The sequence below is a fragment of the Physella acuta genome, unplaced genomic scaffold (assembly GCF_028476545.2).
Source record: "Physella acuta isolate Inbredline_101_S28 unplaced genomic scaffold, ASM2847654v3 ptg000325l, whole genome shotgun sequence".
Taxonomy (NCBI): domain Eukaryota; kingdom Metazoa; phylum Mollusca; class Gastropoda; family Physidae; genus Physella; species Physella acuta.
Window position 1 is genome coordinate 950488 of NW_026731844.1, and position 27279 is coordinate 977766.

General features: G+C 37.3%; 1 protein-coding gene across 9 annotated transcripts in view; it reads right to left on the reverse strand.

Moving 5' to 3' along the window:
• Window positions 1-27279, reverse strand: part of LOC131940710 (multiple C2 and transmembrane domain-containing protein 1) — a 129869-nt gene that overhangs the window by 7827 nt on the left and 94763 nt on the right. For 8 of the 9 annotated variants that reach the window (XM_059299471.1, XM_059299470.1, XM_059299472.1 and 5 more), the window contains 10 exons: window positions 18101-18206; window positions 15954-16096; window positions 15508-15587; window positions 15021-15129; window positions 9097-9117; window positions 5672-5857; window positions 3354-3484; window positions 2732-2918; window positions 2386-2440; window positions 1278-1419 (listed from right to left, as the gene is read on the reverse strand). In XM_059299471.1, the coding sequence (XP_059155454.1) occupies window positions 1278-1419; window positions 2386-2440; window positions 2732-2918; window positions 3354-3484; window positions 5672-5857; window positions 9097-9117; window positions 15021-15129; window positions 15508-15587; window positions 15954-16096; window positions 18101-18206 (1160 nt within the window). The remainder of the gene's footprint in view (window positions 1-1277; window positions 1420-2385; window positions 2441-2731; window positions 2919-3353; window positions 3485-5671; window positions 5858-9096; window positions 9118-15020; window positions 15130-15507; window positions 15588-15953; window positions 16097-18100; window positions 18207-27279) is intronic. The other variant, XM_059299468.1, reaches the window with a different exon arrangement.

The window sequence follows — 27279 nt, forward strand, 5'->3', positions numbered from 1 at the left end:
CACATTCTTTTATAATAGATTTTTTTTTTAGCTGCAATACACAATGAGAAAATCTTAGCCCTAAACATACAATGAGAAAATCTTAGCCCACAACATACAATGTGACAATGTTTGTCTACAACATACAATGTGACAATGTTTGCCTACAACATACAATGTGACAATGTTTGCCTACAACATTCAATGTGAAAACCTTAGCACACAGCATACAATGTGACAATGTTTGCCTACAACATACAATGTGACAAAGTTTGCCTACAACATACAATGTAACAATGTTTTCCTACAACATACAATGTGACAATGTTTGCCTACAACATACAATGTGACAATATTTGCCTACAACATACAATGTGACAATGTTTGCCTACAACATACAATGTGACAATGTTTGCCTACAACATACAATGTGACAATGTTTGCCTACAACATACAATGTGACAATGTTTGCCTACAACATACAATGTGACAATGTTTGCCTACAACATACAATGTGACAATGTTTGCCTACAACATACAATGTGACAATGTTTGCCTACAACATACAATACGAAAATCTTAGCCCACAACATACAATGTGACAATGTTTGCCTACAACATACAATGTGACAATGTTTGCCTACAACATACAATGTGAAAACCTTAGCACACAGCATACAATGTGACAATGTTTGCCTACAACATACAATGTGAAAACCTTAGCCAACAACATACAATGTAACAATGTTTGCCTACAACATACAATGTAACAATGTTTGCCTACAACATACAATGTAACAATGTTTGCCTACAACATACAATGTGACAACATATGCCTACAACATACAATGTGACAACATATGCCTACAACATACAATGTAACAATGTTTGCCTACAACATACAATGTGAAAACCTTAGCACACAGCATACAACAATGTGACAATGTTTGCCTACAACATACAATAAGACAATTTTTGCCTACAACATACAATAAGACAATTTTTGCCTACAACAGACAATGTGACAATGTTTGCCTACCACATACAATGTAACAATGTTTGCCTACAACATACAATGTGACAATGTTTGCCTACAACATACAATGTGACAATGTTTGCCTACAACATACATTGTGAAAACCTTAGCACACAGCATACAATGTGACAATGTTTGCCTACAACATACAATGTGACAATGTTTGCCTACAACATACAATGTGACAAAGTTTGCCTACAACATAAAATGTGACAATGTTTGCCTACAACATACAATGTGACAACATATGCCTACAACATACAATGTGAAAACCTTAGCCCACTCAGGGTTGAGTGTCTTGTACTCTGTCTGTGTCTGCACTCTGTCATTGATTAACTCTATCACACAAAATGGATCACTGAGACCCCCAAAGTCTGCTGACTGCAAACCATGGGCGCGAAATACTACAGAGGAAAAAGATAACAGGTTCATAGTTTTAGCATGTAATGCCTTAATCAAGGCTACTATCTTATGATAAATACTTAGTTTAAATTCCATATATTAATGGAATAATTTTTCAATCATAATATTTCTTTTCAAATAATAATCATGAAGGTTAAACAGGTTCTCAAAATATTTTAAAGAATAAAGAAGATGAGCTAATATTTAATGACTCAATGATTAGCACTTAAGTACAGGTGTAAAAGGTAAGCTACTTGAGTAAACAGAGAAATATAGATAAGCTGCTTGTTAGAGGGTCTAGAAAAAAGCCACAGATAAGCCATTTTTACTCTTTTACAAAGATTTTCAATGAACTAAGGATAGTTTACATATACCTTACAATAAAAAATAAATTATAAAAAGTGAGCACTTAATGATAAAACAAGCAGATCTAAAGATTCAAAAATAGTTTTGTAGGTTCAAAAACAAAATGGGATTAAAATAGTAATATTAAAATATTTAGGCCTACAAGTCTAACAATTTTTTTGTCAAATCTTCTTCTTCTTCTTCGTTCATTATTATTAGTGTTGAAGGGGATCGAGATTTATCTGCCAGTGGGTTTGAACTCGAGACTTTGTTCGAATTTATCAATCATGAGCTTTTTGCCGACTCGACCACGCCTCCAATACAATTAAGCGGTACGTGTCAACTGGTTATGCGCCATTGAGGCCATTGACTCCGATTTCAGCCTGCTTTTCTTTTTGGATTTTGCTTCCATAGCCTTTGTCCAACCAAGAACAAACTACAAGGCAGCAGTTGTTTAATTTTGGAGTTATCTCTCCTAGAAGAGTGGCTGTCCCCAGCTAACGTGCCTCATCTGCCCGAGGGTTCGAACTCGAGACTTTTCGGTTTAGCAACCATGAGCTTTACCGACTCGACCACGGCGACCCCTTCTTGTCAAATGACACACCACTTTTTGCTTGTCTCACCTTTTACCTCTAAGTGCCCAATATCATCTATATTCCTTAGAGAATTTAACAGCCCCTAAAGAAAAGAATTAAAAAGTAGTATCAGGAAATAAAAAGAAAGAAATAACAGCTTTTATGAAATGAGGTGGAAAACAATGTAGAAGCAACATGAAAATAAGGCAATAACTTTAAAGTTTACAGTCTAATATTTCTATACAAACAAGGTTATGCTATAAATTCTCATTACGTATTTTAACTAACTGAAAAAATTATTATTTAACAATGCTTACTGATCAGTATTTTGACATAAAATTTTTTTAACCCCCCCTCCCCCCTTCCCCAAATGAAACGAGAACATAAAACTTACATATTTGCTAACAATGTTGTCCTTGTCAAGCGGATTAGGTGTGTAATTGGCTAGGTCAGAGGTCAACTCCCCACCAAAAGTGCCGCTGACAGTAAGTAACAATTTAATGGTGCCAGCACCATCCTCCAGAGGCTGTACAATTGTGTGTGTCCTCTCTCTCTCCAACTGAGACAAGTCTATCACAGCTCTTACACAAATAGAGGAGAAAAGGTAAACTTTACAAATGTACACATTTTTGTATAAATAGTACAAGTTTACAAATGTACACATTTTTATATAAATAGTACAAGTTTATAAATGTGCATATTTATAAGAAGTACAAGCTTACTGATATAAGCATTTATAAAAAAAGTACAAGTTAAAAAATATACACATGTTAAAAAGTACAAGTTTACAAAAGTACACATGCGTTACAAAAGGACATCACATCACGTGCATGCTTAGAAATCTCCCCTCCCAAATTAAAAATATTTCAAACAAGAAGTTGTGATTGACAGGTCCATATGACATACCTGCCCATAAATTCATCTTTTCCCCATATGTTGTGACCATATACATATGACATACCTGCCCATAAATTCATCTTTTCCCCATATGTTGTGACCATATACATATGACATACCTGCCCATAAAGTCATCTTTTCCCCTTGTGTCGTGATCGTAAACAGAAATCTCCAGCAGTGCAGTTTGGTCATCAAAAAGTCGAAGATCAAACTGTTCCAGCCATCGTGGGTTCAATGTTTTACTTTTAAACTGGCAAAATAAATTTATTCATGGATTTTATTCATATACAAGAAAAATCACTGTTGATTTACATCATCTAAATTATTTTTCCCCTCTCTAATTATGGTTAACTAAAAATGTTGGAATTATTTAGCAATTGCAAGTTATTATAGTTGATAAATGCAAAGCACCATAGTGCAACCCCCCCCCCCCCCATTATATTTTCGGCAGTTGCTCACTATTTCTATTTTATGGGTTACTTCCCTTGAGTGACACCCGATGACCTTCTCAAAATACTGAACGTGTTTTAAAATAAATGTAAATGATCATAAAACAGACAAGAAATAGAAAAGATTACTGTACATTTGTGTTAAACGACTTTTTAAAATTTCGAGAACTCACTTCTCTCCCCTAAATGCTCTCTAATGAGCAGAGGAGACGTGGAGGGCATGCCTGTCGATCCTAGCGATTGGGAATATTTAAAATAAACGCATTTCTTTGTAAAAAAGCGTTGCATCTGATTTGCACGAGCCTCCCTGGTCTCTCCACACACATCAATCACCGCAGGATCTATTAGCCACGTTCTTTTATTATTTTTGTATGTTCAGATCAAAACTCACGGGCAGGCAATACACTAGGCCTATCGTATCGAGGTGTTATTTTTTTTTAGCCGGGATTGCAGTTAGGGTCAGGATTAACTGCTGCAGACAAGGTTAGGGCTATGAGCTTCGACCTGATACATATATATATATATATATATATATATATATATATATATATATATATATATATATATATATATATATATATATATATATATATATAAACTTCAATTCTCTGCATCCAAATTTTATCAAGGTTTTTTCCCTTATTTTTTATCAAATGCGAGTATTTTAAAAATAAATACTAGTCAAATTACAAATAAATGACCTTCTCAAGAACGTGAAAAATATAGTTATTATAGGTCCTACGACTGATTACAATTTGTGAATGTCGGATCACAGCATCATTGCACACATCTTTAGAGCCAAACCGGACGAAACCACCTTTATTTCCCATTTAAGCCTATTTTAACGTTGACCAGTGATTCTCATAGTTTCTATTGGTACCCCAGCTCGAAGATATATTTTCAATAAATTCAAAGGACCGAATCACAACATGCGTCAGAGCGCCGTGACTCATATATGGGAACATGTTTTTTTTTTCGCTCCATCGCGACAAAGGAGAAGACAGAAAAGAAATTAATTAAAGCTCTCGCGTTATTAAAGGCAAAGTGCTGAACAAAACATCATCAAACACAATTTACTTCAATTAAATGCATTATCCCCGTGATCTATCAATGTTAATTTGTTCTCTATATTGTAGCCGAAATTGTTTTTCTCTCTTGATAAAAAAAAAAATATTCATCAATTTTCTTTCCTTACATGAATGCGAATAAAAAATGTTGCATTGGGCTTTTGTATGTTCAAACGCTAAAAGATCCCGGACTAAAGTTTTTATAAATGAAAAACTAGGACATATAGAAAGCTTTTGAATCAGCCCGCATAGCCGATAAAGGTTAGATTTAATCGAAAAACTGCTATGCAAAAAACCATACTGGCAAATCAGAATAAATAAAAAAGTCATAATGGAGAACAGTAAGGGAAAATAAAAGGTATATTGAATGTATGTTACCTTTCTACATTTATCTGGTAATATAAATATGGAATATATCAATTATCGAGTTTTATATATATATGTATATATGTGTATGTATGTATGTATATATATATATATATATATATATATATATATATATATATATATATATATATATATATATATATATATATATATATATATATATGTATACATACATATACGTACAAATATAGTAAGGGTTAATATAAAACACGCGTGTATTCTCCCTAAACCTACACATAATTATAATTATGGAAGATAGATGGTAACGTACACGCATTAATGTACTAGATCTACATTCCATAAACCGCTGGCTACATGAGGGAAATGCGGAAGCTCAATTGTGAAGGCAATTATTTTACAGCACAGTAATTATTCTAACACGTGCCTCGCCTACTCATGATCGTATTTCTGATGTTACTATCTGATCGCCCTCATCCAGTTCTGTGACAAGCCCACTAGCCCAGCATGTCGGGGTCTACTAGCCTAATATTATTTCACCATGCTCAATGGAAATCAGAAAATTGAAAATCTTACTTTGCTTCGATATTTCTCAGTGCCCAGTTTAAATTTCACGTAAGGATCGCTGAGACCATTGTCGTCCATGGAAACGAGATTCGAACCTTCCACGAGTATAATGTTGACCACTCCGTTCCACAGCTGCATTTTCAGTTTTTTGGACGCAGTCGCCGATTCCGTGGAGCGAGTTGATCGCCGAAAGAGCTGAAGATAAAAATAGAAAAATGACCTATTATATTAAAACATGACCTACTTTCAGTGCCGCAATGGTGGGTTATTTATTAGTAAAAACAAATAGAAATCTCTGGGTTAAACCAAGTTCTAGAATCAGCACAAATATGGCATGTGGAGAAATCTCGCGTGAACACAGGACCTACTAAACCTGGAACTCACGAAAGTTCTTTTTTTAGCGAACTTGGAGCAGCTTCACTGTAAATTGTCTATTTGATGGTCGGTGCGACGTTAGCGCAATGACACGATCAATGTCGTCTGCTTGCAGTAGCATTGATTGTAATGTTAGCTAGCCCAGTAGCGAGACCGCGTTTGCTGATTTTCCAATGTTATTCTGATGATTTGTTGCTAGGTTGTATTCCATAGCGAGCAGTAGGTGAATCTTAAAACATGTCACGGGTGAAGTGACAGGTGTTTTGTGAATCACACAACTGGACACTGGGCCTTAGTGTAATGAAAACATACTGGTACTACTAGCCACGCTTTATATCTCCGTAATGTACTTTAGTCTGGTAAATTTTTGTTTAGTTTAGTCTGGTAACAATTTTTGTTTTTCATCATAATGCAAATGGTTATATTAACTGACCTACTACACACCAGCAGACTATGTAAACGGCTGAAGGAAGTTAATAAAAAGCAATCAGTAATATCCTGTAATCTATACCCTCATAGTGGCGTGTGACACGCGAGAGACTACATCTTGTGATCTCAGCCTCTTCCTCTTCATTGTTAATTGTAATATCTGACGTGATTTCCTCAATTAAGTTTTATATGTCAACTTGTTATGTACCATGCAGATCGTTGACTCAGATTTAAGCCAACTTTTTTCTTCTTGATTTTCTTCCATTACTAACCAAAGAACATTGGCTAGGCAACAGTTGTGCGATTTTAGAGTTCTTTCCTAGATGGTTAGCTGTTCCCCAGCAAAGGAATCTCATCTGCCCGAGGGTTTGAACTCGGAATTTTCGGGTTAGCAATCGTGGGCTGAAGCCGTCTGCCCTGTGATGTCATAGAGGTGTTTGAAGCGTGAGAGGTGACATCGAGTATCGCCTCTCTGCTCGATGTCAGTAAACTTCATTGCGATTTACAAATCACTTGTGTTATAGATTTTGTTTATTCGCGTAACCTTTAAATAACTGTTTAAGCCGAAAGAAAACTCAATAGCAGTGTCTTATTCTGAGGTAACAAATTATTTATACATTTGACTGTCTTGTATCAAAGCAGCATACGGTTATCGTCTTGGTGCTAACATTAGCATAATTGTTGTACATCCCCATGTGTAGTGTAGTGGTCAATGGAAATAAATCAGTTCAGTGGCGTATTTGTTGACCTGGCTGTGCCACTTTGTTCACTTGGTGAGTTTGAGTTGTTGTTCGTCACACTTTTCTCAACCAGATTAAAGCAAGAACAGATCCCTTGATCAAACGTACCATATCCTGATTGCCAATTTTTAAAATTCCGTTCATTGTCCTAAGGACATTTCTTTCACTTGCAGCAACCAAAAAGACTAAACTAACCATAACAATACATTAAAAATTCGCACAAAATTTTATAAATGCAGTAAAAAACAGTTAACAATTTTAAAGTAATTATTAAAGAAATATATTATATTATAATATATTATAATGTGTGGTCAAAAGATCAAAGGAGTTTGAATTAAACGTTACCTCCCCTTACACTTACTTCCCTTCGTCCAAACTCACACAAGCCGTCAAAAATATACTAGTAAATAAATGTGTTATTTAAAAAGTGATGAAAACAATCCTAAATGTATCTTGAGTGAAAAGAAAAAAAAATTGAATCTAAACATTTCAACATTTCAATTGTAAGCTGATTTTTAATGTCTACTGATTAAAATTTAAATATTTAAAAAAATTAAAAAGCAGTTTCGGTTTTAATTAGTTGGAGTTAATGTATTACTGTTCACTTCTCTGTTTAAATTTTAAAGTAATAATTAAACTTTTCTGGTGAGCGGAAGTCCGCGAGTGTCTCTCCGCACCAATCCAGTTACTTTAATAATTATCTCTCACGCGGGCTCGCGAGAAAAGCGGACCCGGATCTTCAGAACTGGAAACGCCTGTTGACATTTAAGAATCGGTACTACAACACTACAGTCGACGTTCAGTTTAACGATGGGTGGACGCACCAAGTTTTATTTTTTCGATTTTTCGTTGGAATAAAAATTTCACAAACCCAGACTAGTGGAGTTGTGTAGTTCCACTCTCATTCTCCATGTAAAAAAATAAAAAATTGAACATTCGATGGAACTTAAAAGGATGCGAGTTTTCCATTAGAGTTCAGGAAACATAACTCGTGTGGGAGCTTAAAAACACTAGATAGACAAGGGCGGTCATCGGGTTTTGGATTTAAAAAGTGGTCGCGGGCCGGGTTCTAGTAAAATTTAAATGTTAAACGATGACATAGTTGGGTTATAGTTTAACCGATTAATTGTATACTAAAAGTTGTAATTTACAATGTAAGATTATTGACTACTATTGTTTTTATAAGTTAATGTCAATACACACTACCGATTTTATAAGTTGTGTTAAATAAATTTAATGGAAACTAAGCGATTTCAAAATATACAAGCAATAAATAACTAAATAAATAAAGTGCACATTTTTGGATCATATTTGTGCCAATCATGTTTCAACAAATCCCGATTAAGTTGAAAATGAAAGACAAATAAATAATTACCAAACAACTTTTTGATTGACTGATATAAGCTCTCGAACTCACCAATAGTTTGTATAATAAGTAAAAAAACAATCAGAAACACGAGATAACGAGTGCACATAACAAATTTATGTGGAAATTAAGGGCGGCGAAGGTGCTACATTTAAATATTACGAAAAAAAAAAAACAACAACCTACAAATAATTTTAAAATAAATACATCGAAGAATTTAAAAATATGATGTGTGCAATCTAGCTGAAATATTTTAAATTACAATTAATTAAAAGCAAGATGCATTGAAATATCTACAAAAATTAGTAGAACAAAGCTACGATACACGTTCACGCAGGTTAAAATTTTGGGGAAGGTTAGTAATAAAAATGTGGGTAATATAAAATGGTATTTAGTTTGGAGCATAGGATATTTAACACAAATATTCACACACAAGTTAAAAATGTTTTAAAAAGTTAGTGCAAAAAGGTTAAATAAAACTAGAAATAATTTGAGCCTTGATATTTGACTCACACATGACTCACCGATCTTTTGGCATTGGTTTCCTGAAATAGCACCAAGAGGCTGTACAACATTGCACAACATTAATTCACACACAATTATCTTTCTCACATGATTGTACACTATTATTTGTTTCTGACATGATTGCACATGACATTATTTGTTTCTGAAATAATTTCACACTACATTATTTGTTTCTGAAATGATTTCACACTACATTATTTATTTCTGAAATGATTTCACACTACATTATTTGTTTCTGAAATGATATCACACTACATTATTTGTTTCTGAAATGATTTCACACTAAATTATTTGTTTCTGAAATGATTTCACACTACATTATTTATTTCTGAAATGATTTCACACTAAATTATTTGTTTCTGAAATGATTTCACACTAAATTATTTGTTTCTGAAATGATTTCACACTACATTATTTGTTTCTGAAATCATTTGTGCCTAACAACGTGAATTTAAACTAATTATTGATTTCTGACAATGTGAATTCAAACTATACAATCGATTTCTGACAAAGTAAATGTGGTTTATGAAGGAATGTTGAAATCATTCAGTGTAGGAAAACATGTACACAATATTAACTGCTCTAGTTTGATCCAATTTTTCCTTGATATTGGTTGCAGACTGTTAGATAACGCACCGTTCATATCGATCACGTTTGTGCGGATCGGTTCAAATTTCCCCTATTTGTTCATTGAGCGACTACTAGGAATTCTCATTTCCTGATTAAACTCTGCGCTTCAGTGTGCAGGCGTGGCGAATCAGGCAAACAAAATATTTTTTTTGGTTATCAGTAGGAAAAATAATGCAGACTTAATGACAGGTTAATGGCAGATTTAAATTCTTATACGAAAATAAAACGCTATTTTGTAATCGCAACCTAATTGCTACATTCGGTGTACAAGTATACTCTACACAAAGAATATATTCCAATTTTTCTACAATACTTCGATGTGTTCCTGAACGTCCAATTAATTGCATAAAAATTGTTTCTGTCTTAACCAAAAAAGATGTTTTTCTAACGGCTCAGAGTCAATCATCCACCCACCCAGTAATTCAATTGTCGATGTTCCACGGTCTCATGAAACCTCACAGGTTTGTAATAAAACAACACTGGGAGATTAGGATTGTCCACTTGTAACCAACAGACTGTAACACACACTTAACATGTAGCCATAGGCTGTAACAAACACATAACATGTAGCCCACAGACTGTAACAGACACATAACATGTAGCCAACAGACTGTAACACACACATAACATGTAGCCATAGGCTGTAACAGACACATAACATGTAGCCATAGGCTGTAACAAACACATAACATGTAGCCCACAGACTGTAACACACACTTAACATGTAGCCATAGGCTGTAACAAACACATAACATGTAGCCATAGGCTGTAACAGACACATAACATGTAGCCAATAGACTGTAACAGACACATAACATGTAGCCAACAGACTGTAACACACACTTAACATGTAGCCATAGGCTGTAACAAACACATAACATGTAGCCATAGGCTGTAACAGACACATAACATGTAGCCCACAGACTGTAACACACACTTAACATGTAGCCATAGGCTGTAACAAACACTTAACATGTAGCCATAGGCTGTAACAAACACATAACATGTAGCCATAGGCTGTAACAGACACATAACATGTAGCCCACAGACTGTAACACACACTTAACATGTAGCCATAGGCTGTAACAAACACATAACATGTAGCCATAGGCTGTAACAGACACATAACATGTAGCCAATAGACTGTAACAGACACATAACATGTAGCCAACAGACTGTAACACACACTTAACATGTAGCCATAGGCTGTAACAAACACATAACATGTAGCCATAGGCTGTAACAGACACATGTAGCCAACAGACTGTAACACACACTTAACATGTAGCCATAGGCTGTAACAAACACATAACATGTAGCCATAGGCTGTAACAGACACATGTAGCCCATAGACTGTAACAGACACTTAACATGTAGCCATAGGCTGTAACAAACACTTAACATGTAGCCATAGGCTGTAACAAACACATAACATGTAGCCATAGGCTGTAACAGACACTTAACATGTAGCCATAGGCTGTAACAAACACTTAACATGTAGCCATAGGCTGTAACAAACACATAACATGTAGCCCACAGACTGTAACATAACATGTAGCCCACAGACTGTAACAGACACATAACATATAGCCCACAGACTGTAACAGACACATAACATATAGCCCACAGACTGTAACAGACACATAGCCCACAGACTGTAGCAGACACATAACATATAGCCCACAGACTGTAACAGACACATAGCCCACAGACTGTAACAGACACATAACATATAGCCCACAGACTGTAACAGACACATAACATATAGCCCACAGACTGTAACAGACACATAGCCCACAGACTGTAGCAGACACATAACATATAGCCCACAGACTGTAACAGACACATAGCCCACAGACTGTAACAGACACATAATATATAGCCCACAGACTGTAACAAACACATAACATGTAGCCACAGACTGTAACAAACACATAACATGTAGCCGATAGACTGTAACAGACACATAGCCCACAGACTGTAGCAGACACATAACATGTAGCCAACAGACTGTAACAGATACATAACATGTAGCCATAGGCTGTAACAAACACATAACATGTAGCCCACAGACTGTAACAGACACATAGCCCATAGACTGTAACAGATACATAACATGTAGCCATAGGGTGTAACAAACACATAACATGTAGCCAACAGACTGTAACAGACACATAACATGTAGCCACAGACTGTGGACCCAACCGATGTCAAGATTTGAAATATCAATTTATCATCTGAATGTACTCTGGCTTTTTTGTTTAAGACGGTTGACGTAATCATTTTAAAAATTCTTAACGAATTTTTTTTTTGCGTGTCGGGAAAATACGCCTGGTGAAGTTTCCCTTTCAGCGAACTTGTTATCAATGGCATTTTTGACGAGAAATCAAGCGTTCGTTTTAAGGGAAAAAAGTTTTCAATAAGCTAAATTTTAGCACTGTTAGATTCAGACTGTTAAGTCGTAGATTTAATATGGTTTTTGTTCAATATGGCTTTTTTTGGATATGGTTTTTTTTAGGAAAAACATTTTTTGAATGAAATTTGTCAGTTTTTGAAATTGGAAGTAAAATATTATTATATAATATGAGCTTTGAGTGAAAGTTTAAAATTGTAAACATATATCTATGGTAATTAGTGATGAGCTTGTGGGCTGTGCTTCAACTTCACAAGATGTCTGTTGTCTTAATGTCCAACTAGACACCACCATATATTACCTAGTTGTTATATTACCATGGCTGTTATGGTTTCAAGATATAAATTGATGCATGTACTTCAAGTCACACGGTACTCTCGTCAAAATGTGCACACATATATTCTCTTTACCCTTATTAATTGGTTTACTTTGTTCAGTAGTGTAATAAATGATCACATTGTATTATTTTACACTAGCCGAGAAACATAAGTAGGATTATACTTTATACAATTTCTATTTCTAGAAATTTACCGACTATTTAGATTATTCCGCTACATATTGTTAGCTAAAATTTTATTTTTTAACTGGATTATCCACTGTAACATACATTTTATTTTATCAGTAGATGGAATCAATAAAATAAAACTGAGCAGTCAAATTTATACTCGAATTAGGAGATGTCTTCCTATGCCAACATTTTTGCATCATTTAATTTTTTTTAGTCAAATAAAAAACTATAATGGCTGGAATGACAGTAAATTGACGGTCGAAAGCTAAAAATATTTCTCTCATTAAAACACCGCTTGTTGAACTCAATTACGAGGGAAGATGGCCGATGTTTGTGATTACCGTTACAGGTCCTGCGCCATACGAGACATACAGGGGCACACAACTCCCAGAGCCAATAGCGTCCCTTTCAGCCAGGCCATTACAGTAGGACTAACTAGACGTCTGCCTGGTTTAACGTATTGAAACTGTCTCAACTATCTCGTGGGACCTAGATCTAGATATGTCCAGTATACAGGAGTACTGACCCCTGGTCTTGGATTCACAAGCACCTATACATTTTATCATTATTTTTATTTACATTTGTAAAGTATATATATATATATATATATATATATATATATATATATATATATATATATATATATATATATATATATATATATATATATATATATATACATATATATACATATATATACATATATATACATATATATACATATATATACATATATATACATATATATATATATATATACATATTTATATATATATACATATATACATATATATATATATATACATATATATATATACATATATAGTATAGTTATTTATTTATACACATATCTATGCAAGTGCCGTGTATGTATATAAGGTTTATGCTTGTTATCTAGTGCTAGTAAACGATTTAAAGAGAACCAGAATATTTATTTAACACACCTCAGTCACTACAGCTAAAGCCCAATGTGTATTTTCAATTAACTGTGGTTGTGGTGTTCTTCAATAAAGGACCAATCCATCCAAACACCATGATGGTGTATACCGTGGTGTCGACACACCACTCACCACACCACCAAACTGTGGTGTTCTTCAATAAAGGACCAATCCATCCAAACACCGTGATGGTTTATACCGTGGTGTCGACACACCACTCACCACACCACCAAACTGTGGTGTTCTTCACTAAAGGACCAATCCACCCAAACACCGTGATGGTGTATACCGTGGTGTCGACACACCACTCACCAAACTGTGGTGTTCTTCACTAAAGGACCAATCCACCCAAACACCGTTATCGCGTCTCTCTTCTACGAACGGTGCACCGGTTTATTGTTTTAGCTAGCGCTGTCTGTTTTGGCGTTTGATGGGATAAACAGCTGCTGCCATTGATTTCCCACGAGGGGGCAGCAGCGAAAATAGCTGGATGTTTTTTTATGGTCACCCTTGGCTACGTCACAGCTTTGTTCGAATGTTTCTAATGGTATTGGGAAAACCGCTCTTCGGCAATGAAGTCTGAAAAATATTTCTATCATTTATTTAAGTTTTAAATCCGAAAGCTATAAAAGAAATGGATGTTACGTTCTTTTAAAGTATTTTAATGTTTCATGACGGGGATGATTGATACGTAGCGTTCAAAGATATTCAAAAGGAAAATTGTAATAAACGTTGTGTAGGCTTTATATTTCATTGATTGAATTTATTAACTTTGGACGTTTGAAATGAGATGAAAAATATTTGTTTTTTTTCCCAACGTTTTGTGTAGATTATAGTTAAGTAAATGTAAAATGTGGATCGTATTGTGAACATTATAAACAGAACGAAAGATGTGCGAATAGCCAGCCATGCTAGTTAGAGCTAGAAACGAGATCTGGCTGTTGGGGTGCTGCAAAGGATTGACACATTGGGGTACACTTGGGTACACTGTACAGCTAGTACACAGTACACCTTATACGTGCCTAGTACACAGATGGAGACAATAGTTAACGTCGGGTACACGGTACATGTACACCAGTAACATGCTTAGTGCATAGTACAATATTCATGTGTTTAGTACATTATTAGTGAGTCTTCTACTCAGTACACCAGGAAAGTGTCTTGTACATGGTAGTGTAGTCTACTGCCTAGTACACAGTCACAGTATACTACCGAGTACACTGTGCAACCTATAGTACATATGTGAGAGTGCCCAGTACACCACCTAATACACAGTGCTTCACAGTAAATTATGAGAGTACACAGTTCACCCACTAGTACACAGTGCATCACAGTACATTATAAAAGTACCCAGTACACCACCTAGTACCGAGTACAAGACAATCTTTCCTAGTCCAATATAAAGTACCGTAGCAAGCACTATGTTAAAGTTACCTGTTCTTTGTCTTCATTAGTTTTAGGCGACAATGTGCAGTTGAGTATCAGGTAACCCATGTATTCCGTGTTGCCTCTTTCCGTTAGTAAAAGTTTCAGTTCTGTTGCCCTGCAGATTAAAATATTGTTTTTATTACCTGGTCTTCTACCTTCTACAAATACTTACCTGGTGTGTACAAATACAATAAAAAAAATAGCACAGAGCATCAATGTTAAATCTTTATTTAGATGGTGATTACGTTTAACACAGCCTGATATGCTCAACGATTAATCAAATGCTAAAAGATATGTATAAAAAATAGAATATAATAACAGAGACACTAATGAGATAATGCCACATGACTTTTTTAAACCTCAGGTATTAAAGAGTGTGAGCATCAGATAGAAACGAGTCAAGTTAGAAAAGATTAAAATATTGTTTACATTCAGAGTTAGTGTGGTTAATTCGTTAAATGATTTAATGAGGTAATTAGTTAATTGGTCTCACTTGTTGACCTCCAACGTTGTGACATCAATGTCCACTCCACCCATCGGGTCATCGTTCCAGGCACGATCATAGTCAAACACCTGGTGTAATTAATGTTGGACATTCATTGAAGGACACAGTAATGTATGTTTTATGGTTTGTCACAGTAATGTATGTTTTATGGTTTGCACACAGTAATGTTTGTTTTATGGTTATAATCAATAACTACAGTAATTAATTATGTTCGCTCATTTTTATATTTACACACTAATTAATGTATAAGAATAATGGTCACAATCAAACAGAAATAAATAATTGTTTTGCTAATTATTAAACATAATTTTTTATGACATATGTCTACATACTATTGGCGAAATTGTTTTTTATTATACGAAAATAATGTCACATCACCTTACTATTTTTAGACTTGGTGATATCCTCTATAGAGAACTAATAAGGTAACTCACCTTGATGTTGATGGGCTTGGTGATATCCTCTATATGTATAGAGAACTGCTCATCCCACTTTGGGTTCAGGTTTTTGTAGATGGTGCGACTTTTGTACAGCAACTTGCCTCCAATCTTAAACTTCACATACGGGTCGCTGGTTCCTGACAAATTAGAATTCAATTCAAAATTACGACCATAGGCAAAGTAAAACTCATACTTCGATCACAAAATTACGACCATAGGCAAAGTAAAACTAATACTTCGATCACAAAATTACGACCATAGGCAAAGTAAATCTCATACTTCGATCACAAAATTACGACCATAGGCAAAGTAAAACTCATACTTTGATCATGACAAACTTCACTCAAACTTTTATGACAATCACAGGATTGTTCTCTCAAAAACTTGTATTACCATCGCAAGAAACTTCACCCAAGTTAAGATCACAAGTTAATTTCATTAAAACATGTATACGTTTCGATTGCAGGTAATTCAGGCTTGAGTTACAATAACGTGCAACCACAGTTAGCTTGATAAAAATTTAAAAGATGCTACTGTTTAGTTGGGGTGAATCTCACAAAGGATCAGTTGTCTCTCCCTGCGCCAAGTGTGGAGTGTTACATTTGGGTCACTAATGCTACACTACTCATTGAGCAGTGTTTCTTCCAGGCATCTTTGTGGTGTGGAGGCGGGGCGCCCAGCCCCCCCCCCCCGAACCAAATGGAATTTGTATAAAAAATATATACTTTTAACAGTGTCCGCCCCCGCCCCGAAAATTTCAAGTGCCCCCCTCCCCCCTTCCCCGGAGAAAAAAGTCTGAAAGAAACACTACTCATTGAGTCACATCTTAAAGTAGGGCCAGTGACCACTCACATACTCTGGCTATATCTTAAGTTAGGATCGATTATTACTAAAACAACTGAATCGAATCTTGATGGTACGTACATTGACCACTGCTGATAATTAATTTAGTTCAGTCCCGTTTTAAAAGGACACACCCAAGTTTGGTTACAGTTTTAGAAGACCATGGAAACTATATAACACTTTAAATTTTTTAAAATGGCCATTTCAAAATTGTGTAGAACTTTACTAAATCAGAATAATTATTGCCTTAAGGGTTTCTCGTATGACTCAAAAATTTAGGTCTAGTAACATTAAAAAGTTAATGGAAATATAAAAAGTTTAATGGGAGACATGTTTTTAAATTCGCTTAAAATTTCCAGAGTTTTTATCTTACATGCCAGAAAAACTTAAAGAATAAAAAAAAATTCCATTTTAAAAATTTCAAATTTTAAATAATAGTTTTTGACATGCTTGTAATCTGGAATTTAAATGACAGGATTATCGTGATTTAATAAGAGGTGGTCTTCAAAATAACGTTCAGCTTAACATAAGTTGATACCACGCCTACAACATAAGATGTCTAAAGCAGCAACCACCAGTTCGAATTTTAGTCTAGCAATGTTTTGTCAGTGGCGCAACTAGGTCGGGTGACATCCAGTGAGGTTATAAAGTGTGTCACCCCCTCATGGGAGTATACATGTGCAAGTCAGTGGCCGTCTCACGACTTGATGATATATCATTTTTACAGTCAGGTAACCTACTGCACACACTAAATTGGCTAGTCCCACTTGGTGTCACCCCATCGGATAGTATCACCCCCTTGGGTAGTGTCACCATATTGGATAGTGTCATCCTCTTGTATAGAATAGTGTCACCCTCTTGTGTAGTATAGTGTCACACTCTAGGACAGTGTCATACTCTAGGACAGTGTCACACTCTAGGACAGTGTTACCCCCTGGATAGTGTCGGACCCCCCCTCGCATAGCTAGCGCTAATTTTTAAACTGCCATCATTTGCCAAGAAACTATGCATAGCCAGAGCTCGGCTATCGAGTGTGTCACAGACGTCTTATAAATATTTAAAACGTAATTGATATAATTTGGTTACAAAACTGCTTTGGAAAGCTAAGCTTTTAAATAAATAAATGAATACAAATAACAATTCATTTTATCGAATTATTTTCAAGAAATGTAAAATGTAAAGCCCACATTTTTTTGGTATGTGCTGATAAATTATATTTTTCGAAACGGCTAAGGCCCATAACCGTAAAAAGCTAAAGGGAGAAAACTCTTATGGTATCTAAGTGCAGAGTGCCTCACCACAGCTGTCCCGGATGACCAGGTCCTTGCCCTCCTTCAGGTGAACGTGTAGCACAAAAAAGGAATGTTGCTGTAGTTGGTGTCCCAGTGGCCCTGAGCCTGGATCCTGGAAGATACAACAGTAATGTTAGAGCGGTGAGCTGACCAGCGCGGGGGTTGGAAAATAGGGGGATTACAGTAGGGAGAAGGGTGATTACAGTAGGGAATATAGAGGGATTACTGTAGGGAATATAGAGGGATTACAGTAGGGAATATAGAGGGATTACAGTAGGAAGAAGGGTGATTAAAGAAGGGGTTTTAGAGGTATTACAGTAGGGAATATAGAGGGATTATAGTAGGGAATATAGAGGTATTACAGTAGGGAATATAGGGGGATTACAGTAGGGAATATAGGGGGATTACAGTAGGGAGAAGGGTGATTACAGTAGGGAATATAGAGGGATTACTGTAGGGAATATAGAGGGATTACAGTAGGGAATATAGGGGGATTACAGTAGGGAATATAGGGGGATTACAGTAGGGAGAAGGGTGATTACAGTAGGGAATATAGAGGGATTACAGTAGGAAGAAGGGTGATTAAAGAAGGGGTTTTAGAGGTATTACAGTAGGGAATATAGAGGGATTATAGTAGGGAATATAGAGGTATTACAGTAGGGAATATAGGGGGATTACAGTAGGGAATATAGAGGGATTACAGTAGGGAAAATAGGGTGATTACAGTAGGGAATATATGGTGTTTACAGTAGGAAATATAGGGGGATTACAGTAGGGAATATATGGTGATTACAGTAGGGAATATAGGGGGATTACAGTAGGGAATATAGGGGGATTACAGTAGGGAATAGGGCGATTACAGTAGAGAAAATTGTGATCATAAATAATATGATTATAAACATAGTGATCACTGAAGGGAATAATAGGATGAATACATTAAAGAAGATTGGGTGATAAAACAGGATAAATAAAGTTATCACGGAAGTGAAATTAATATTGAGCTAAATTTATTCAGCGCTGCAGAGAATATATATAGTTAATCACTGTATTATGTATCGAAAACTATATTAAACAAATACAGGAAAACTGTACACAGCATGCATAGGGAGTCAAATATGATATAGCTGTTCGATATTATCCATATAATCAGCAAACCGCCCACACTGTGGCATGCCATTGTTAAGATCCGCACAGACATACATTTTTCTATTTTCTTCCTCCAAGAATCTCTGAGTGGATTATTATATGCTGGTACAACAAGCTCACGGAGGCTTCCTAACGCCGGGGGTTAACAAAAGCTTAGTTGGAGAAAGGAAAATCTTTTTAATCCAACGCTACTGTTCATCTTAAGAAATACATCACTTACACAAAAATGTGTAGCTCTCCGTGAAACTATGTTATGTTTGCCGATAGTTTTTGTCCGTTGGTTTGTAATACGAAGTGATTTCTGATTTTAAATAAATATTCAGATATCGATTTTAGGACTAAAAACCAGTCCCTGGTTAGGCTAGACGGACCATTCCATCTCGGTTTTATAAAAGAAAATTCTAAACTGATTTTTCAGGATGACTTGGTAAGCCGTAAGGACTGGGTGAAACTATTAATTATATACAGTTAAAGTTAAGAAAACGGACTACTACTTTGTTTAACGGATTAATTAAACTATTTTCTACATCAATCGTATGAAACCAAAAGAAAACAAAATGTTAAGAGACACGGGCTGGTAAAAGAGTTCCAACCTTTCCAAATGGGGCGGGGGGGGGGGGGGGGGGTAGGGAGGAGGCGACGACGCACCGCTTTTTTAAGAACTTAAAAAAAATGAAACTTGCCGCTCACATAGCTCTGGATTTTAGGAGGTCCTATTTACGTCAAAGGGTGCGCCCCCCCCCTCCCCCCGATACATCACCAGATTGAACTATGGCGTGAGGCTCTCGTTATGTAAGAGGGTGATCCCCCCCCCCCCCCCCCACCCAGGTAAAACTACCAGATCAAACTATAGCGTGTACAGAAGGTCTCGTCAAATCACATATTGGCTACCGTACAGGGACCTTGAAATTATCTATACACTAAAATAAGTACGTCAATTAAGCCGTGGTTAAGACAAGATTATTTTACCAACGCTTAGATGGGGAACACGAGCAGACATGGTATGAGCAGACGACAGAGAACTGAGCCATTGAATAGAGAAATTAATGCATTTTATTGGATCAATATTCGCGTATTTAACAAACGTCATCTTGTTAGCTCGGCACAGTTTCCCACTGTAATTCCAGGCTAATCCTCTTTAGTCTGACGAATGGGTTTAGCAGACGACACGAAGGTACTGGGGGAAAACCCACCCTCTTGGTATTCTCTTTTTTTAAAAGTCGGTTTGGATATATTTGGCCAGCAAAAATAGTCTCCCCCACACCTTTCAAAGGCATCCCGTGGATTTACGAGTTAAGTAGAACAGTAATTTTCCCCATTTTAAAGTAAATTCAAACGCATAAATAAACAATCTAATATAACAAAGCAACTAGTTCATCCCAGTTTAAAATTATATACTTTTATTTACACTTCTATTTTCAATAAAACAAATAACAACATGTTTGTAGACATATAGTGACATTTAATATTAAGAAACATCAAACTAGCTTACATAATAAAATACTGTATACGCCGTTTCTTTTATTAAAGATAACATGTTACTTTAAATAAAGCATATAGCGATACCTAGGGGTTTTTCTGAAATACAGTAGCAAATCTTGTTTTGATTGGTTTAAAGACTACTGATAGAGTACAAGTAAACGCACGTTAATTAATATAAGAACGGTAACAACATATTCGTGTTTCTAAACTCCCGCACCGGAGAGTATCTTTACACAACAGTTCCCTAGATCAAGGGACACCAGTCAGTAGAAGAGCTAACTAAATGACTGGACTTGTGTGTATGAATGAGAACCTGTTTTGGACCGATGTTTTTCTATCAGACAAGGTAAACAGCACCCTATCGATTCTCTCTACCGTAGCTGGTATCTTACAAGGTAATAGCTATGGATGGTAGGATGGTAGGGCATCTTACAGGGTAATAGCTATGGATGGTAGGGTATTTTACAAGGTAATAGCTATGGATGGTAGGTAGGATGGTAGGGTATCGTACATGGTAATAGCTATGGATGGTAGAGTATCTTACACGGTAATAGCTATGGATGTTAGGGTATGTTACATGGTAATAGCTATGGATAGTAGGATGGTAGGGTATTTTACATAATAGCTATGGATGGTAGGGTATTTTTTTTTAGAAGGCTAAACTGATTAAAGAAAGGAAATTTGGTAAAAATATTACGCTCTGGATTTGGTGAATATTTGAATTTTACACCTTCCCCATTCATCCCAGACGTTCCCAAATTATCTAACGGCACTGTATACCACCCACTCCCTGTTTGACAACAACTAATCCACAGTTTGATACATTGGCGGCAGTTTAATGAGTAAAAAATAAAAACCATTACACGCCCGTCATTTACTAGTTACTATCAGACCGTATCAAGCCATTGCAAAGGGTTTCTGTAATTTGTAATGCACGTACCCTTCGTCGAGAGCCTGAATCGATAACATGAAATTGTAAAAAAAAAGGTTGGAAAAAGCACGCGAGATAAGGATTAGAAGAAAGGAAAATGTAAAAAAAATCAAAGTTTGTAAGCGATGACAATTTTTTAAATTAAATGTTGTTAACGAAAGGAAAATAAGATCCCTCCTTTCAACTTTTATAGGCCTGGATGTTCTTGGTACATGATAAAATGATGTTGATTGTATTATCACGTCAACGGTCTGAAACCCAGTAACGTCTGTAGGTCGGGTGACACCCCCCCCCCCCGTACAACGATGGACTAAAACTATACTAATTTGTTGCCGAATCTTGAATGGTGCCAACGTGTACCTAATGACGTATATACACTTTAATAAGATATTAAATTAAAGGAGAAAAAATTTCTCATTAAAATTTGAAACTTTTCTTTTAAGTGTCACCCCCATGGATGGAGTCACTCGGTGCGGTCTTCACATCCCTCACCAGTCACGTGACACTACTGCTGAAACTTCACACCATCACTATACTACTAGCCAGCACGGTTACATTTTAGCAAACAATCTACGTTCTGAAACCTCACACCATCACCATACTACTAGCTAACACAGCTACATTTTAGCAAACAATCTACGTCCTGAAACCTCACACCATCACCATACTACTAGCTAACACAGCTACATTTTAGCAAACAATCTACGTCCTGAAACCTCACACCATCACCATACTACTAGCTAACACAGCTACATTTTAGCAAACAATCTACGTCCTGAAACCTCACACCATCACCATACTACTAGCCAGCACAGCTAAAACCTTCCCAGTCTCCCAGCTAAATTTCTTGTTGCCTTTACATCTTAGCCAATTCCCTAATCCTGACTAAGCGGGGAAATCAACACAGATATTCCATCTGATGTTTCCTCCTATTTTAGCTGAGTCAATAGCATTAAATCAGTCACGTCCCAAACATTTTTGTACAAGTCCCAAACCCTTTTGTACAAGTCCCAAACCTTTTTGTACAAATCTCAACCGTTTATGTACAAGTCCCAAACCTTTACGTACAAGTCCCAAACCTTTTTGTACAAGTCTTAAACCTTTTTGTACAAGTCCCAAACCTTTTTGTACATGTCCCAAACCTTTTTGTACAAGTCTCAAACCTTTTGTACAAGTTCCAAATGTTTTGTACAAGTATGCCATCACTTTACCCAACCGTTATACTTTTTTCTTAATTTGGACACATCCAGATGACAATTTTTCGCCATATTAAGGGCAGCTGACCGGTATATACGAAATTCAACACTTCGGGTTTGTTCTTTACAATCTGAATAAAAAAATGGCTGCCCAATTAACTGGTCCCACGACTAAGTGGATTCGATCGTACTGATGTCATTTAATGCTCATTTTAATTAGACTTGAAATCAGTTTAAAAGTAAACAAAGGCACACAACATACACGGTTTTGTTCTTAATCAATCCAAGTTAGTTCGACTATACACGGTTTTGTTCTTAATCAATCCAAGTTAGTTCGACTAAGTACAGTCGCCAAATGTCCTTGCTAACCCCACACAATGTCCTCGATCCCACCCCTCCGCCCAATGTCCTCGCAAACCGCCCCCCCCCCCATTTAACTACGCTCAATGTCCTTGCCATCGCCCCCCCCCCCCCCCAACACGTCCAATTATCACCATATCTGCAGGGCACATAGCCTAAAGTAACACTAGGATGTGTTTGCATCAATAAAGAGTATTTGTTCAAACTGATCAGATTAATAATTTTTTATATCCCATATTCAATGAACGCTGCGAGTTTCTAAAACCCGTGACAGGAGCTTTACAACACGAGACGATGGTTCGCATTTTACCAGCTTTCTATAATCTTCTCTACTGTTTGCTCCTATATGATGAGTTTTCGTCCTTTGTATGAATATAAGGTGGGGTCCGGGTGAGGGTGGGGTAAGAGACGACATGGGCACAATGTTATGAGCTTTTGGTGTTGTGATAACCCTTTTTTAGAGAGTGTGGTAGTGATCTCCCTTGTAAGAGAGTGTAGTAGTGATCACCCTTGTAGAGCTTGTGGTAATCGGCCTTGTGGAATATTGTAGTGGTCTAACTTGTAAGAAAGAGTGTTATAGTGATCGGCCTTGTAAGATAATGCTATAGCGATCGCTCCGGTATGAGAATGCTGTAGCGCTGAAGCTTAGAACCCAATTTGTAATATAATCAGATCATCAGATAAAACTAATCCACTCTGGAAAATACATTGACAAATGCCGTTGGCGTATCGAAACTCTGCATCCCGGGAGGGTAGGGTGTCGTTTTGGCTTTTTATGAAGTAGTAGTTTCACCTAATTAATCTTTAAATAAAATAATATACAAGCAGGTTACACAGTTGTACTGACGCCCTCCCTTCCCCATACACTACTGGAACACCCACCATACATATACACACACCAACTGAACATGTGCGGTAAAAGAGGCTCCCCTGTGCAACCCAACACCACACATTATACAAGCTGATATTTTAATTATTCTGGATTTGGTAATTGGAACTTAACAAGTATCAGGAGAGCGGCTGTTGTGTGCCTGCCTTATGGCTCCAGTCTGACTCTGCTGTGTCGGCCTGCCTTATGGCTCTAGTCTGACTCTGCTGTGTCGGCCTGCCTTATGGCTCCAGTCTGACTCTGCTGTGTCGGCCTGCCTTATGGCTCCAGTCTGACTCTGCTGTGTCGGCCTGCCTTATGGCTCTAGTCTGACTCTGCTGTGTCGGCCTGCCTTATGGCTCCAGTCTGACTCTGCTGTGTCGGCCTGCCTTATGGCTCCAGTCTGACTCTGCTGTGTCGGCCTGCCTTATGGCTCCAGTCTGACTCTGCTGTGTCGGCCTGCCTTATGGCTCCAGTCTGACTCTGCTGTGTCGGCCTGCCTTATGGCTCCAGTCTGACTCTGCTGTGTCGGCCTGCCTTATGGCTCCAGTCTGACTCTGCTGTGTCAGCCTGCCTTATGGCTCTAGTCTGACTCACAATTCCCATCATAAATATTGAACTCCTGGTTTAACAGTAGTAGTTAGGATACGTTTTAGTTTGTTGGTGTGCGCAAGCCTTTGTCGCAAAAGGAGTTACCGTAGTGATTGAAACAACCGTCATTAATTTAATGTGCTGTGAATTAATTTTAATTATTTGCATTCATGGAGATTGAAGCATAGAAAACTGGCATCAATCATTAAAAGACATGTTAAAATATCAAATAACTTGCCATAAAGTATGAACATGTCTTAAGCATTGAATATGCCTTAAGCATTAAACCCCATACTTGAAGAATGGAGGAACAATCTTGCAACAAGAAATAAATTACGAAGCAAACGTGCTTCAAATATGGAACATCGAACACCATGTTCAACAGCCCACAGTATTATCGCATTGAGCGCTAGAAAGGGCAATCATGCCTTAAATGTGTGTGTGTGAGAGAGTTTGTGTGTGTGTCTGCTAAAAATAAGATTTAAGAAAACAAGAGGGAGATTTTGGTTTTTGTTTGAACCTGACGTGCATGTCCATTCTCAGCCGGTCGATCAACGTGAACATGATTTAACAAAACTAACGGAAACAGTCTTAATTTCCTGCACTCACCCACATAATGGTGTCCCACACACACATCATAATGGTGTCCCACACACACACATAATGGTGTCCCACACACACATCATAATGGTGTCCCGCCCACACATAATGGTGTCCCCCAACCACCCAAATATAATGGTGTCTCACCCACACAAAATGGTGTCTCACCCACCCATATGGTGTCCCACCCACCCACACGTACTGGTGTCCCACACATAATGGTGTCCCACACGCCCACACATTATAATGGTGTCCCACCCACACATAATGGTGTCCCACTCACACATAATAGTCTCCCACCCACACATTATAACGGGGTCCCATCCACATATATTGGTGTACCACCCACACATTATAATGGTGTCCCACCCACACATAATGGTGTCCAACTCACCCACACATAATGGTGTCCAACTCACCCACACATAATGGTGTCCAACACACCTACACATAATGATGTCCCACCCACCCACACATAATGGTGTCCCCCACACATAATGGTGTCCAACTCACCTACACATAATGGTGTCCCACCCACCCGCAATGGTGTCCCACCCACCCACACATAATGGTGTTCCCCACACATAATGGTGTCCAACTCACCTACACATAATGGTGTCCCACCCACCCGCAATGGTGTCCCACCCACACATAATGGTGTCCCACCCACACATAATGGTGTCCCCCACACATAATGGTGTCCAACTCACCTACACATAATGGTGTCCCACCCACCCACCCATAATGGTGTCCCACCCACACATAATGGTGTCCCCCACACATAATGGTGTCCCACCCACACATAATGGTGTCCCACCCACACATAATGGTGTCCAACACACCTACACATAATGGTGTCCCACCCACACATAATGGTGTCCCACCCACACATAATGGTGTCCAACACACCTACACATAATGGTGTCCCACCCACACATAATGGTGTCCCCCACACATAATGGTGTCCAACTCACCTACACATAATGGTGTCCCACCCACCCGCAATGGTGTCCCACCCACACATAATGGTGTCCCACCCACACATAATGGTGTCCAACACACCTACACATAATGGTGTCCAACACACCCACACATAATGGTGTCCAACACACCTACACATAATGGTGTCCCACCCACCCATAATGGTGTCCCACCCACCCGCAATGGTGTCCCACCCACACATAATGGTGTCCCACCCACACATAATGGTGTCCAACACACCTACACATAATGGTGTCCCACCCACCCATAATGGTGTCCCACCCACCCGCAATGGTGTCCCACCCACACATAATGGTGTCCCACCCACACATAATGGTGTCCAACACACCTACACATAATGGTGTCCCACCCACCCATAATGGTGTCCCACCCACCCGCAATGGTGTCCCACCCACACATAATGGTGTCCAACACACCTACACATAATGGTGTCCCACCCACACATAATGGTGTCCAACTCACCCACACATAATGGTGTCCCAACCACCCACACATAATGGTGTCATACCCTCACATCATGATGGTTTCCCAACAATACATCATAATGGTGTCGACATTATGTAGATTAAACCGATGACAATTTTAATTTGGCACATTTTCCAAGATCTGTAGTTCGTTAGTTCTGAAAGGGAACTTATAAAAATATTGTTCTGAGATAAGCATTCTCTAGCTGAAAACCTTTCAACATTCCAAATCATGAAAATCTAATCAAAAAGGTTATCCACCCTAAAACTTAAAGTAATATATCTACATACATTTTTATTATTTAGTAAGTCCATATATAGTGTATAGAGAATTTATTTGCAACGGTCAAATGTGAAGTCAAAACTTACATCAGCTATTATGTTAAAGCCTATATTAGCCCATTACTTAAGACTAATGACGTCGCCTACGTCTAAGGCCTAAAGCAGAAACCTGTACTAGATATAAAACGGGTTTTTAGCAGAATATTTTAAAACATTACGGTCACAGCGAGGGGGACACAGGAGGCATGAGAACCAATAGATGG